Source organism: Camarhynchus parvulus, chromosome 1A, assembly GCF_901933205.1.
Source record: "Camarhynchus parvulus chromosome 1A, STF_HiC, whole genome shotgun sequence".
Lineage (NCBI taxonomy): Eukaryota > Metazoa > Chordata > Aves > Passeriformes > Thraupidae > Camarhynchus > Camarhynchus parvulus.
The window spans coordinates 35644428-35657894 of NC_044586.1; the positions used below are offsets into that span (position 1 = coordinate 35644428).

Consider the following 13467-nt stretch of genomic DNA (forward strand, 5'->3'; position numbering starts at 1 on the left):
TTTCCTACAACAGCTTGAGATAAGGCATGTGTGCTCACCACATAGTTCTGTTCTTGTTGTCCTATCTTTTCCAGCTCCAGAGCCTGTTCTCCAGCTCCGTGTGAAGCATGCTAATGAAACTTCGCTTAGTGTCATGTGGATGACCCCTGTTGCAGAATGGGACAGCTATGTGGTTTCCCTGGAAGTCAGTGAGCTCCCTATTGTAAAAAAAGGACTTGCAAAAGAAGCTAAGGAATTCACTTTCACTGACTTGATACCTGGAAGGAAGTATACAGCAATCATCACTACCATTAGTGGGACTTTAAGCAACTGGACTTCAGTAGAAGGAAGAACAGGTATCATCTTGTCAAACTGTTTTAATCTTTACTTCTGTCAACCACTAACAATTTTTTTTTTGCTTTGCAGTGAACTTAATTAACTCGGTGTCTAAATCTCAAAAGTCTTGATCTCATGTTTGTTTCCTCAGTAAAAAAGTTACATGTCTGAGTCTCTAATTTCTGACTGTCACTTATCTTGCTATATTTATTTAAGATTTTTGGAAAATAGATGTGTAATTCCTGGCAAAACAGTTTCCTGAAATATTATGTCATATCTAGTCAATCTACATTAGCACAAGATTCCATATAAGAAGAACCATTTCCATTGTGTATTTTCAGGAGGGTCACTTCCTTCATGCAAAGCATCCATCATCTGGGAAAAAGAGAAACATCACCACACAGGAAAATGTTACTTTAGGGGGAACATTCCAAGGTTGACAGACACAAGGTCACATATGTGAACTTGAAGATGTGTTTCTAATCTTTTTGCTCTTCTGATTTCAGAATATGTGTTTGTTACTGAGGATGATGACTGTGTCACAAGGAAGGTCCCATTCTCCCCATGCAGGGTGCTGATTTTGTGCACATGTGCAAGTTTTAAACCATACAGGTTGCTTTACTCTGCTTAAGCACTGACTTAAATATTCTCCAGTGCAAGCAAAGTTTTAAAATGTAGCTCTGGCCCTGCACAGCACAGGGAAAAATAAGCTGCTTGTGTTTGAATCAAAGCATTCCTAGGGTTGATGGTGGTCCTTACTTAAATTTTATAACTCCTTCCAAGGCCTGAGATGTTTAGCTTATACTTTGATTTCTCTGTTATGTTATTAGATAGCTGGAATTTCACTTCCATCTGACTTATACCCCTTTAGGGGACCTATTCAGCCATAAAGGTCCCACTTCACTAGTATGAGTCAATGCTTGAAAACACATCAGGGCACTGATTGTGTGTCAATATTACATTCAAATTTAGTTATAAAGAACAAACATTATTTAGCTAGAACACAGGTTTTAATAAGCGTTCCAAACCTCTGAATCTTCCTTGCAGCAGGGCAACTCACTAGGCTTAAAAATATTGCTGTAAACATGACAGAAGTAGGTCTTACTTGCAAAGAGCGCTGAAATGAGCATTTAGCACAGAAATATGGCATTTTAGTGTCTTGTTGAAGCTAATTATACTATGAGAACACTATAAAACTGGAAGGATTTTTGATCAAGTTTTTGGTCAACTTTGCTTTTTCTTCAACTTTGTGCCTAACTTTCTAGCTTTTGTTAATGATTACTAAACCAGTACTGTGTGTGCAAAAAGGCTGATAAAAAACAAGAGCGGAAGAGTGCATTCACATTTTATAAAGTTAGAGTCTTCTTTATTTCAGTTGTGCTTGGTCATGTAAAAAGAAATCTTTAGAAGTAATTGTATTTCCTTGCTTTGACCAAATATTGTCAAACCAAATTAAAAAAGGGGATTTGGGGTAAAATTTGTGCTACATATTACATTCCTTTGTTATTTCTTCATCCTTTTTGGTCTTGCTAAGTTCATGAGCTTATGCTTAGATAAATGTTATGTTTGTTTAACAATTCATCTTTTGATGCTATAAAAGTTACTATCCTGCAGATCTTCTTACATAAAAAGTTAAACCATAACCATGCATTTCCGTTATCCTCAAAATTAAAGGGTCTGACACAGCATAGATGACTGTGCCTGAGGTATTCTTCAAACAAGTTTGCCATTTATTAGAAATTAAAGATTGGGAATGGGAGAGGAAAGGGAAAATTAAAGGCACAGACTATATTTGAAGTAGTCATCAAAAACCCTGAATGATTTCCTAAATGGATGGCTTTTATTTAATGATATTTATAAAATGTCATCTCTTTCAGTTCCCTGATCTTGAATCATTTTCATCTGTCTGAGAAAAGTTGTGCTAAAGGCTGAAAGACCTTTCTGTGTCTTAGTTAGTTCCCATAGACCACATTCCAGACAGGAAGCAGTCCCCAGTTAAAGTATTTTTAGTCCTGTTGAGTCTGGCTGCAAATTGGAATGTTCTTTTGATGCACTTCCTCAGTGTGACTGAACTTGTGTTCTTTGGGGGATTCTGTTTTATTTTGTTTCTCCTCAGTAACAGTATGACATTTCCTTTTCAGTGCCAGCCCAAGTGACAGGTCTGACTGTGTCAAGTCAGGGATCAACCAACAGCTTGTTCACCAACTGGACAAGAGCGCTGGGAGATGTAGATTCATACCAAGTGCTACTGATTCATGAGAATGTTGTCATTAAAAATGAAACTGTTCCCAGTGAAACTAACAGATATCATTTCTATGCCCTGAAACCTGGAGGACTCTATTCAGTTGTTGTCACCACTGTCAGTGGAGGGATATCTTCAAGGCAAACAATTGCAGAGGAAAGAACAGGTAAAAAGGAAAACACTCCAGCATGCTTTTTGATAGTTGAATTTATCTAAGAGAATGGTCTTATGTTTAAGCCACTACACTGAGAATTCAGAAAAACAGGAGTTTCATCCATGCAGCTCCATATGTGCACGCTGTCTGTGCAGATTTGTGTAAATATAACTTTAGAGAGCTAACTGCTCTCACTACATTGGGAACTCTACAGCAGGATCACTCTGTAACAAAGACAAAAATATGCCCTGAGAGTAATGAACAACTGGGCAAATCACTCCTTGGAAGGGACTTTCTTGTTCCATTGGCTATGTGGTGGTGGTGTAGTATGATTGCTCCTTACTTATGTGTGCCAAGAACCTGCCTAAAGATGGTAGGGTGAATTTGTGTCTGAGTTTCTCACGACTCATTCTTTTTCTTTAATCCAGCATCAAAGAATGTCCACCAGGGCTAATTAGTTATTATGAGGTCCTTCTGTACTTCACAGAAGAAGATTTATTGTTGCATCAAATTTTTTAGGTTTAAAGAGTCATGAAATGTAATACTAGTTCTGTGGATATTTAGAGAAAAAATTTGGCAACACAGTGCAATTTTACCCGTGATGTGAATTTGGCAAAGGCCAGGCATTCTGCAGTTTTCTGCAATGTTCTCCTTGAAAACCACTATTTTCAGGTGAAAAGTCAAAACAAGCCTGAAAAAAAAATGGAGAAGAATAATACTAAAAGGCTTAAAGTAGAGTAGTGTATTTTGTAAAACCATGGTAGGGAGGGAGGTTGACTCTGACAGCTGTTGGCCAGCCCCTCTGCTGAGATAAGTAAGTTCAGTCCAGCAGAGTCCAGTTAAAATTTGGAAGTTCATTATGTCTAAGTTCTGTGCCTGCAAAAACTGAGTTTTATGCCTGAGTGATGATAGTTCTGGCAATGCGGAGCCTTTGAGCTCGCCTTGCTGGCTTGAAAAACAAGTGGTATTCATGTTTTGTCCACTAGGCGTCAGAGAACCCACTGGAAATGAAACATTCAGCTGTGGGCCTCGGCCTCTTACCAGCCTCACCAGTTATTGTCGTTACTGAGGAATGGCAATTTGAGAGGATAACTCAGCTTCTAGGATTTTAGAAGTGCTGGGATCAGGCCACCAAGGACAATTTTAACTGTATTTAAAAAAGGAGATGAATGTTGCTGAGAGGCAGTCAGTGCAGAACTTCTCAGGAGTCCCAGACTGCTTATTTTGCAGGGGATGGCATTACAGGGATACTCACAACAATAAGAATTGGCTAGTAAATGATTTTTTTGTTTGTTTTTTCCTCTTTATTGCACAGTTCCTTCCAGTGTGACTGGAGTAACAGTAAATAACTCGGGTCGGAGTGACTACCTCAGTGTTTCGTGGCTGCCAGCTTCTGGAGATGTAGACAGTTATTTGGTAACACTCTCTCATGATGACAAGATTGTTCAGACTCTCACCATTTCCAGATCATTCAGTGAATGCTCCTTCAGCAGCCTTACTCCTGGGACGCTTTATGATGTGATGATAACCACCAAGAGTGGAAAGTATGAAAACTATTCCCTCAGCCAGGAACGAACAGGTAAAGAGAGGCTCTGGGCAAGTACAGTCACTGTAACCATTGTTATATTGGTAATGGCTAATGTTGGTAATGGCCATTACCAATGATTTTTCAGTATCTGACCAAACTGGGATGCGTGACTAGGGATTGGAGGGTCAAGCCATAAAATTGCAGCTTTATAGACTTAGTTTTATTCTTATGCTGCTGCTGCTGCTTTGTTTCATGCAAAAATACTTTAGCATGAATGAAAGAAATGTCAGTCCTTATGAGTCAACAGAAATAATGTGTCAGTTTTGGTTCAAATGTGTTGTCCTGCCCTTAATGCCTCTACGTGGCCCTTCAAGTATATCCTGCAGAGCATCTCCTCAGAAAGTTACTCAGGCACTGAAAAAACAGAAAAGGATAGGCTAATTAGTAAAATATTAGTGAGGTGTCACTCATCATGAGTAAGACCCATGTCAATTGGTTTTGGTAATGTAACACGTCTGTGGTTTTGGTCATGCAATTTTCAAGGATAGTATAACAGGAATAGAAAAATTTCAGAAAAAGATGGCAATAATGATGGAGTACCTTTTAAAACTTTCTCAAAAATGGAAAAGAATTAGTCTTTACACTTGGTAAACCAGTAAAACAATAGAAAGATTGTAAAGGGTATTAAAATAACAAAGAGTATCAAGTTAGTGCAATTTTAGTCTTCTCATGATCTAAGTGAAAATCCAAGGAACAGCCACAAAAGGATGAGAACCAAATTTTGGATCAGTGTTTGTCTGTGGAACTCACTAGTCTTAAAAAAACGGAGCAAGTTCCATAAGACCAAAAATTAGAAAGGCAAACCATTTTATTGTCATAAGATGTAAAGCAGCCTGAAAAGTGCAGATACTACTTTATTACTTAAATCCACATTGTTGTTTTTTTGCAACTTCCTCACAAAAGTCTGGTGACTACCACAAATACAGCTCTCTGCCACAACTCCGGTAACTTCAGGAAGTTTCTGCTTTTTTTTTTTTTTCTTTCAGTCCCTTCAAGTGTCCAGGGACTTACTGTCAGCAATTCAGCCAGAAGTGACTACTTGAAGGTGTCCTGGTTACATGCATCTGGATATTTTGATAATTATGAAGTGACCATCAGGAACAACAATGATTTCATTCAAACAAAAAGTGTCCCAAAGGATGAAAATGAATGTGTGTTCACCAGTCTGGTCCCAGGGAGGCAGTACAGTGTCACAGTCAGCACAAGGAGTGGGAAATATGAAACGAGTGAAAGAGTCTATGGCAGAACAAGTAAGTAAGCACCCTGGAAGCATTCTGAGACAACCCAGAGTATTTTTTTTTAATTTACCATACCCATGAACAAAAATCTCATATGATTTTTAACATAGAATGTTGACTCTGACTCTTTGAATGTGTATTGTTTCAAATAATACAGGAAAGCAGTATTTAGTTTATTACCAGTGTTTAAGTTACAGACAAGCAAAAAGTGAGAGACCTGTGCTGTTGAATTGGAAAGCAAATCTTGAAACATTAAATGCCAAAAAAACCCCAGTTGTACAGTTTTCCACATGAGCTTAGTATGTATCATTAAATTATGCCAGAATGTACTAAACAGTTTTTTCTGGTCATGGAAATATATAGGACAGAAATAGACTAGACCTCAGTCTATTCAAACTACCCCAAGCACTGGAATTGGAGAGCATGGGGCAAGAGTGGTAAGGTGGCTAGCTGGGAGCCAGCAGGGATCTGGGTGCAGTTTTCACCTAGCACCGTATGTGAGTTAAGAAGCCATGCTGAGAAATTCAATTTATTAACAAAGATGTAGCATGGGGGAAAAATAACCCACCTGTGTCTGGCACAAGTTGGAAACTGGATTGTGGTGCTGCATCACACAGATGATTACCTTGACTTGGCACTAGCTCAGGCCTCCTTTCTCTGTCTTTGTTGTACGTGCAGATCTTACTCAGTTTTTGTTGTCTAGGTGAACTCCCTGCAGGCTCCATTATTATTTATTTGTTATTTTTATGCTGATAAATTGTGGACATCTGTTCTGAAATGGGACCTTCCAGTGTTAGATGGGGTGTAAACTACCCAAATAAGTGCAATCTACTGCTTTTCGAGGGAACTGCATGAAGAATTGTAGCTCAGAAACATGACTTCAGAGCTGCTGGCTTTTTGCTGTGATCTGTTAGTAAGTACTGAGAAGTTTCCCATCTTTCTTCTCACTTCTTCAGTGCCAGAGTCAGTGAAGGAACTGACTCTTAGTAACAGAAGCACAGAAGATCTGCAGGTAACTTGGTCAAAGGCAGAAGGGGATGTTGATAAGTATGAGATTCAGCTCCTCTTCAATGATATGAAGATTTTCCCACCCATTTTCCTTGGGAACACCATTGAGGAGTATTGGTTCACAGCTCTGACTCCAGGACGTCTATACAAAATTCTTGTTTTGACCATCAGTGGAGATGCACAGCGGGCTACTTTCATAGAAGGCCTGACAAGTAAGAAATAATGTGGTATTTAAAATGTGTTTAGGCTTTTCTAGAATGAACCACACAAAATCAAGGGTGAGCCATGATTATATTTAAGCTTATGTAACACTGGCTCAGAGACAGCAGATCTCATTGAAAATCACACTAGTACTTAGCCAACACCCATGCTTAATAAAAAAGTGTCGCATTTACTAACACTTGATTGTTGGCAGACAATCTGATTTGTATTGAGATGTCAACATTTAGGTTTCTGCTATTCCCATGCATGCCAGTTGTTTGCTTAGTGTCTCTAGTTAAATCACTTACTTATTTTACACCTCTGTTTACCTACCTGAAGTGGATGATTGAGATAATGTTGGAGAAATTAGTAACTAACTGAGGGTACCTAAAGAGCCTTCATTTTTTGAGGTGATTTTAAGGCATCATATGGACTAGAGGGAGATTACACATAGAACTGTGTTTCTAATAGTCCCACACAAATGTTTACAACTTTACTTGTGTTTACCCATGAATGGCATTATTTGTACCTGTAAATGATCTTTCTCTTTTGAATCACTTTTTTGTGGCCGTAAAATAGGTAGAAATTAGGAAGCCTGAGTCAAACAGGAAATTTGTGAGCAGGTGCCTTTTTGTTCCCTGTTTTTTTCCAGTTCCAAGCAAGGTCCGAAACATTCATGTGTCACCTAATGGCATGACAAACAGTCTGAAAGTGAGCTGGACCCCTGGAGGTGGAGATGTTGATTCCTACACAGTGACTATATTTCAACAAAACCATCAACTTGATTCTCAGAGTGTCTCCAAACACATCTCTGAGCACATGTTTCACAAGTTGGAAGCTGGGGAGCAGTACCGGGTGGTGGTGCAATCTAACAGTGGCACCTTGCACAACACCTTAGCAGCTTTTGGGAGAACAAGTATGTTTTTCTTGAGACAATGAGAAAGTTGCATTATATCTTCTCAGAGACTGACCCTTGTTTGATAATGTTTAATAATGTTTATGAATGTACCATAGGGCATGGGGACATTCACACTCATGGGAAGTTTTTATCTGAAAGCATGAGTGATGGTGTTGGCATGGGGTCTGTTAATACCAGTGAGATGTGTCATTTCAGTAGCTTTACCTGGGTGAATGTGCATGGAATTCTAGTCCAGCCCAGTGTCTACCTTCATAGGATGAATGCAGTTCCATCCCTCTCATTTCCTATGCCTGTACCCATCTGACACATACATCTACTCCATGTAGGCAAGTATTGTGTACTAGCAGAGCCTATTGCATGGTCAAGGCTTGTTAGACAACATATTGCCCCAGTGTCCAGGGTGTCAGAACATACAAAACAATGCAATACCTTGTTTTTAATGTATCCTCTCTCTTTATTTATACAGCACCTGTATTTGTTATCTATGGCCTTGACTTTTGTGCAGCAGCTGCTGGCTAACATTTTCTATTCTGGGCTACGATTTTGCACCAATTTACCACTCCTTTATTTTTCATATTCCTTTCTTAACTGTTTCAGTCAGTTCATTTCACTCTTCTTCTCCGTCTTTTCATGATAGTCTGTATATATCTGTTGCTTCTCCATTCCCGGTTCAGATATCCATGATGCTCTGTAACTTCATCTGTTTGTATTTATGTCTAGGATTTCGTTGTTTGCATAAACATATGCACAGACATTTCTTTTCCCACAAGTGAACCTGAAAATATATAGAGTTATGTTCTGTTAATTACTTTATTCAGATTTGTGTATTGAATGGTCTGTATTTCACCTGGTAATATCCTGCCTTTAATTGTTGCTTCCAGTTCCAGCCTCTGTCCAGGAATTATTAGCCCATCATGCATACAGCAGTCATTCCTTGTTAGTAACCTGGCAGAAAGCTCCTGGTGTAGCTGAAAGATATGACATTCTGCTCTTGAATGAGCAAGGAATCCTCCTGAGTAACAAATCAGAGCCAGCTACTGCCAAACAACACAAATTTGAAGATTTACTAGCTGGCAAGAAGTATAAAATACAAGTTTTGACAGTTAGTGGTGGACTCTTCAGTAAGCGTGCAGAAACTGTTGGTCGAACAGGTAATTAGAACATCTTGGTTTACTTATACTTCCCTCAGTCAGATATCATTAAATACATGAACCATCTGTATATTTTGATTCTACAAAGATTCTGGTAAGGTATAGACTCTGGATGTTTATGCATAATTTTTCCTAATACATGCTTTTTATGTGAATCTGAATTTTATTATCATAATAATGTGACCATGGTTCATAATAAGGATATTAAACCAAAATGCTGAATGCTTCCCTCTGTCTTTTGTGGATATACCTGAATGCTTTATTGTCATCAAGTTTTTAATTCACAGTCTCAAGGTTCTTAGTGTGGGATTTGATGTGAATACACACTTCTAAACTCAAGGCCAAGTCTTGCTTGCAGTCTTTACTGATTTATAGCTTCTTGTAGAAGCTAATGGACAGTTCTCTGTAAGCATGGTCTAGAGAATCGGGCCTTCTGGGAAATAAAAATACTGTATTGGAGAGACTCAATGGCATTTCATAAATGCTTTCCTCTTGTTTCTGACAGTTGCTGTTGATATTACTTAGCTACTTGTGGCTTAATTGAAATGTGTTACAGCCATGAGTTTATTAAAGGTTCAGCTTAGTGCCTAGACTCTGATATTTACTCTTACCCTCTTTTCAGTTCCAGCAGCTGTTACAAATCTGAAAGTCACAGAGAACACCACTGACCGACTGTCCTTCAGCTGGACCACCTCTCAAGGGGAGCTTGATTCGTATGACATCTTTCTGTACAATCCAGACAAGTCCCTTCATGACAGGATTTCAGGAGAGCAGCAGCTCCAGCAGTGTTCGTTCCAGAACCTGCGTCAAGGCAGGATGTATCGAATGGTGATTGTTACACACAGTGGAGACCTCACTAATGAGTCATCTGTCTATGGAAGAACAGGCAAGGACATCTAAGAAAATTATCTGTCTCATGTGTGGTGCTCATGGGGGACACCAGTGAGCTGGTCTGAGTCTGATGCTCATACTAGATTAGAGCAACTATTAGAAGTATCCAAATTGGCTCTAATATGTAAAGAGCATTATATATATATATAAATATTTATATTATACATAAAAAGATAAATTCTGAATGTTGTAGTTACAGCTGGAAAAATGAAGCAAAGAGCCCTACAACAGTTCCCAGGAGCTCATGTCAGAAGAAAGACATGCCAGTGTATGCTCCCTAAGCAGGAAAATGGCTGTCTCCCATCCTAAAAGCAATATTGGCCTGAGTGGAAAAAGCAAAAAGACAAAGCAAGTAGGGTTAATAGGATAGCCAGTCTACCAGTGAAATAAAACTTGTTTCCCATGGGAAGCTCTGGTTGCAGCTCTGTGTTTGTTCAACCACATGTGGGAAGCAGAGTTTTCTAAGCAGCTCTAGCAGCTGTGGCATTCTGTGAAACCTTTCTTTATTCCTCTGCGGCACCATATAGGAACCCGTCTGTGGGACTACGTCTGTAAGTAGGTGTGATTTTTCAGCTACCTCGGAAATGGGTGTTTCCAAATACTGACTAGGAAAAAGCTGCTTCATATTTGCAAAACTATCCATTATAAACATTGCAACCTCTTTTGGTAACAGTGGCAGTTCAAAATAGTAAAGGAAGCTACTGAGATATGTTTTATGCCTTTCAGCCAGCTGTGTTGGCTGTCTAGTTTATAAAATGACTATCATTACGGGACAAATATAATGTCTGCTTGACCTTTTTGCTTCTTCTTACCCAAAGGATGTTCTACATAAAGTAATATTCATTCCTTCTTCTTTTCAGTACCAGCCCCAGTTGTTGGTCTCAAGGCATCCAACCAAAACATGACGGACAGTCTGTGGTTCACTTGGGGTCCAGCAGCAGGAGATGTTGACTTCTATGAGCTGAATCTTTACAACCCAAATGGAACACAGAAAGAAACTGAGCAGATGAAAGACCTGGAAGAGTGGCATTTCCAGGGGCTCGTTCCTGGCAGAAAGTATACTTTGGTTGTGGTGACTCACAGTGGTGAGCTGACCAACACAGCAAATGCTGAAGGAAGAACAGGTATGGGATTTTTTTTTTAGTCCCATCTGTTTGAACTCATTAGTTCACAACTATGCAACAGACTTGTTCTAAGGGAGGATTTATTATAAGAGTTATTGAAGGTATAAAGATGAAGGATAACCTTAAGAGCATTAAGAGCATTAAAACAATGGAATGTGAAAGAAAAGCAGTCAGCACTGTTTTTCTTTCAAAGGCTTAGGAATATGTCACAACTGTGAAAGTCACCATCATCAGCACAGGTGCAGTAACTGGCTGTGTATACGAGATAATGCAAACTACTTTGTGGTGCATGAAGAAAATAATCCATGTTTCATTTCATTTGTCTTGTGTAAAAATTTGTTAAGAATATCTTTTTCTTCTCTTCTTTTTTCCCCCCTTTCTGCATAGCACCCAGCCCTCCTAACTCTGTGTCATTTACTGATGTTGCAAACACTTCTTTATCAATCACTTGGCTGGGTCCTCCAGACTGGACAGACTATGATGATTTTGAGGTGCAGTGGCTTCCAAAGGATCCCCTCACAGTATTCAATCCCTACAGCAGCAGCAAATCTAAAGTACGCATCATCTATGGCCTGCGACCAGGGAGGCTCTATGAGTTCAGTGTCAGAACTGTCAGTGGCAACAGCTGGAAGACATACAGCCAGTCACAGTCTGCAACTGTGAGAACAAGTAAGTAAAAATTTCCCTTGCACCCTAACACTCAGCTGAAGAAGAGGCAAAACTGTAAAATATTACCAATTCTTTCTGCAATCAGTAATTTCCATTAATAAATTCATGAATGACAGTGATGAATTCAGCTAGATTCTAAGCTCTTGCTGTGTGCAAGGTCAGCTGTTTAAAGACTGATAATGGATATACATTTATAATCTTCACATCCAGAGTCAAGCTGTTTGGTTGCAGAGACTGAATCAGTCAGTTTCAGGGGTAAAATAAGGCTGAATATCAAACTTCTCTGATGGTAGTGTATTGAAATAGTAATGTTTCTGCACGATAAGACAGGAAGGATGAAAGAAACTGTGTTGTACTAGATTTGAAACTGGAATCAGTGTTTCACTGCTCTGCATTTCTGCCCATGTCTGTAAATCTGTTTCATCTCTAGCTGTCTCTAGCAACTTCAGTAAAATGCTGATTTGAAAAAGTGACATGAAATTGTAAAAATAACTGAGTAGTGGCAAATCCTCATGTTATTTGGGATGGGATTCAGCTCTAAATTGACATCTATGTTTAGTAAGCTATATACTCCTTAATACAGCATAATAATTAAAATTTCAGCTGTACTTAATCACTTAAATGTAGATACCTGCCATCTGAGACTGAAATCCTGTCTTTGTTACAGGTTACATTATATAAATGGTGCTCCCATATCACATGGATGAAGCATATTTCTATGTTATGTTTTAGTAATATGGACACATCACATGCTGCCCAGGAAACCAGATCAGTCATGAGATGACAGTATCAGTATTTACTGATATAAGTGACCACATGAAGCCTCCAAATAAGTTGTAACAACTTTCTAGAAATCCATTTATTTGTGGTGTTGCTGTTCATGTTAAGACTTCATCAAGTAGGATTGAAGTATTTTCCTTGTTTTCGCAATTAATTACTGGAGCTTCACAATGCTAATGGGGCGGATGTCCCTAGATCTGATTTCAGATGGCTAAAATGATTATATAATAATCAGGCAACACACATTTGCAAGATAACTGGGAATTCTGACTCCGAGCCTCCTGTTCTGATCTGATGGTTGATGTAGAATCTAGGAGCTGTAGTGTGAGCAGAGAGTGTATGACACCTGTCCCTTTTCCCACTGAGTTTTGACTTCTCAACGTTTCTCTAGAGCCAGACAAGATACAAAGCCTCCACTGTCGGCCCCAAACCTCTACTGCCATCGCATGTTCCTGGACTCCTCCCGATTCTGACTTCGATGGCTATAGCGTTGAGTGCAAGAAGATGGACACCCGTGAAGTGGAATTTTCTAAAAGGATAGAAAAAGACAAGTCTCTACTTAATATTATGACCCTTGTTCCCCACAAGCGATACCTGGTGTCCGTCAAGGTGCATTCTGCAGACATGACGAGTGAAGTGGTTGAAGACAGCACCATCACAATGATTGATCGTAAGTGCAATTCAGAGTTGCCCTGAAGACAGGCACTGAGCAGCAATAAACAATTGCTCGTGTTACTTGGACAGTAAAAGGTTTTTTTACACACAATTGCCAGTGTGTGGAGTGGTGGCCAAAGTAAACTGAACCCATTCTTTGGTCTCTGTTGTGACAGACCATGCAGGATTTTGATTATATTGCCTCTCCTTACATTGCCAAACCCAATTATTTGGCTCATTCATTAAATATAGCCTGAGAAACATAAATACTTTGTCCTCATCATCACGTGCCTTGTTTTCATCAGTTGTCTTCATGCTCGCTGCTTGACTTTCTGTATCTGGCCATCTGTACCCCTTATTGATGGTCGCCATCCTCAGCACAAATATCCATCAATAAGGACATTGGATTGTAGTCCCACATTCTCTTTTGGCATCTATAGACTCTTCTGATGTGCTACCTGGCCAAATCACCTGCAGGACTTTTACCTGAGGGAGGATCCAGATGTCTATAGCATGTGCTTTGAAATAGATTC

At 39.3% G+C, this 13467-nt stretch overlaps 1 protein-coding gene across 3 annotated transcripts in view; it reads left to right on the forward strand.

Annotated features, from left to right (window-relative positions):
* Nucleotides 1–13467, forward strand: part of PTPRB (protein tyrosine phosphatase receptor type B) — a 62736-nt gene that overhangs the window by 29140 nt on the left and 20129 nt on the right. For all 3 annotated transcript variants that reach the window (XM_030959965.1, XM_030959964.1, XM_030959967.1), the window contains 11 exons: nt 75–335; nt 2457–2723; nt 4027–4290; nt 5286–5549; nt 6494–6757; nt 7399–7662; nt 8547–8816; nt 9439–9702; nt 10568–10831; nt 11219–11500; nt 12672–12950. In XM_030959965.1, the coding sequence (XP_030815825.1) occupies nt 75–335; nt 2457–2723; nt 4027–4290; nt 5286–5549; nt 6494–6757; nt 7399–7662; nt 8547–8816; nt 9439–9702; nt 10568–10831; nt 11219–11500; nt 12672–12950 (2943 nt within the window). The remainder of the gene's footprint in view (nt 1–74; nt 336–2456; nt 2724–4026; nt 4291–5285; nt 5550–6493; nt 6758–7398; nt 7663–8546; nt 8817–9438; nt 9703–10567; nt 10832–11218; nt 11501–12671; nt 12951–13467) is intronic.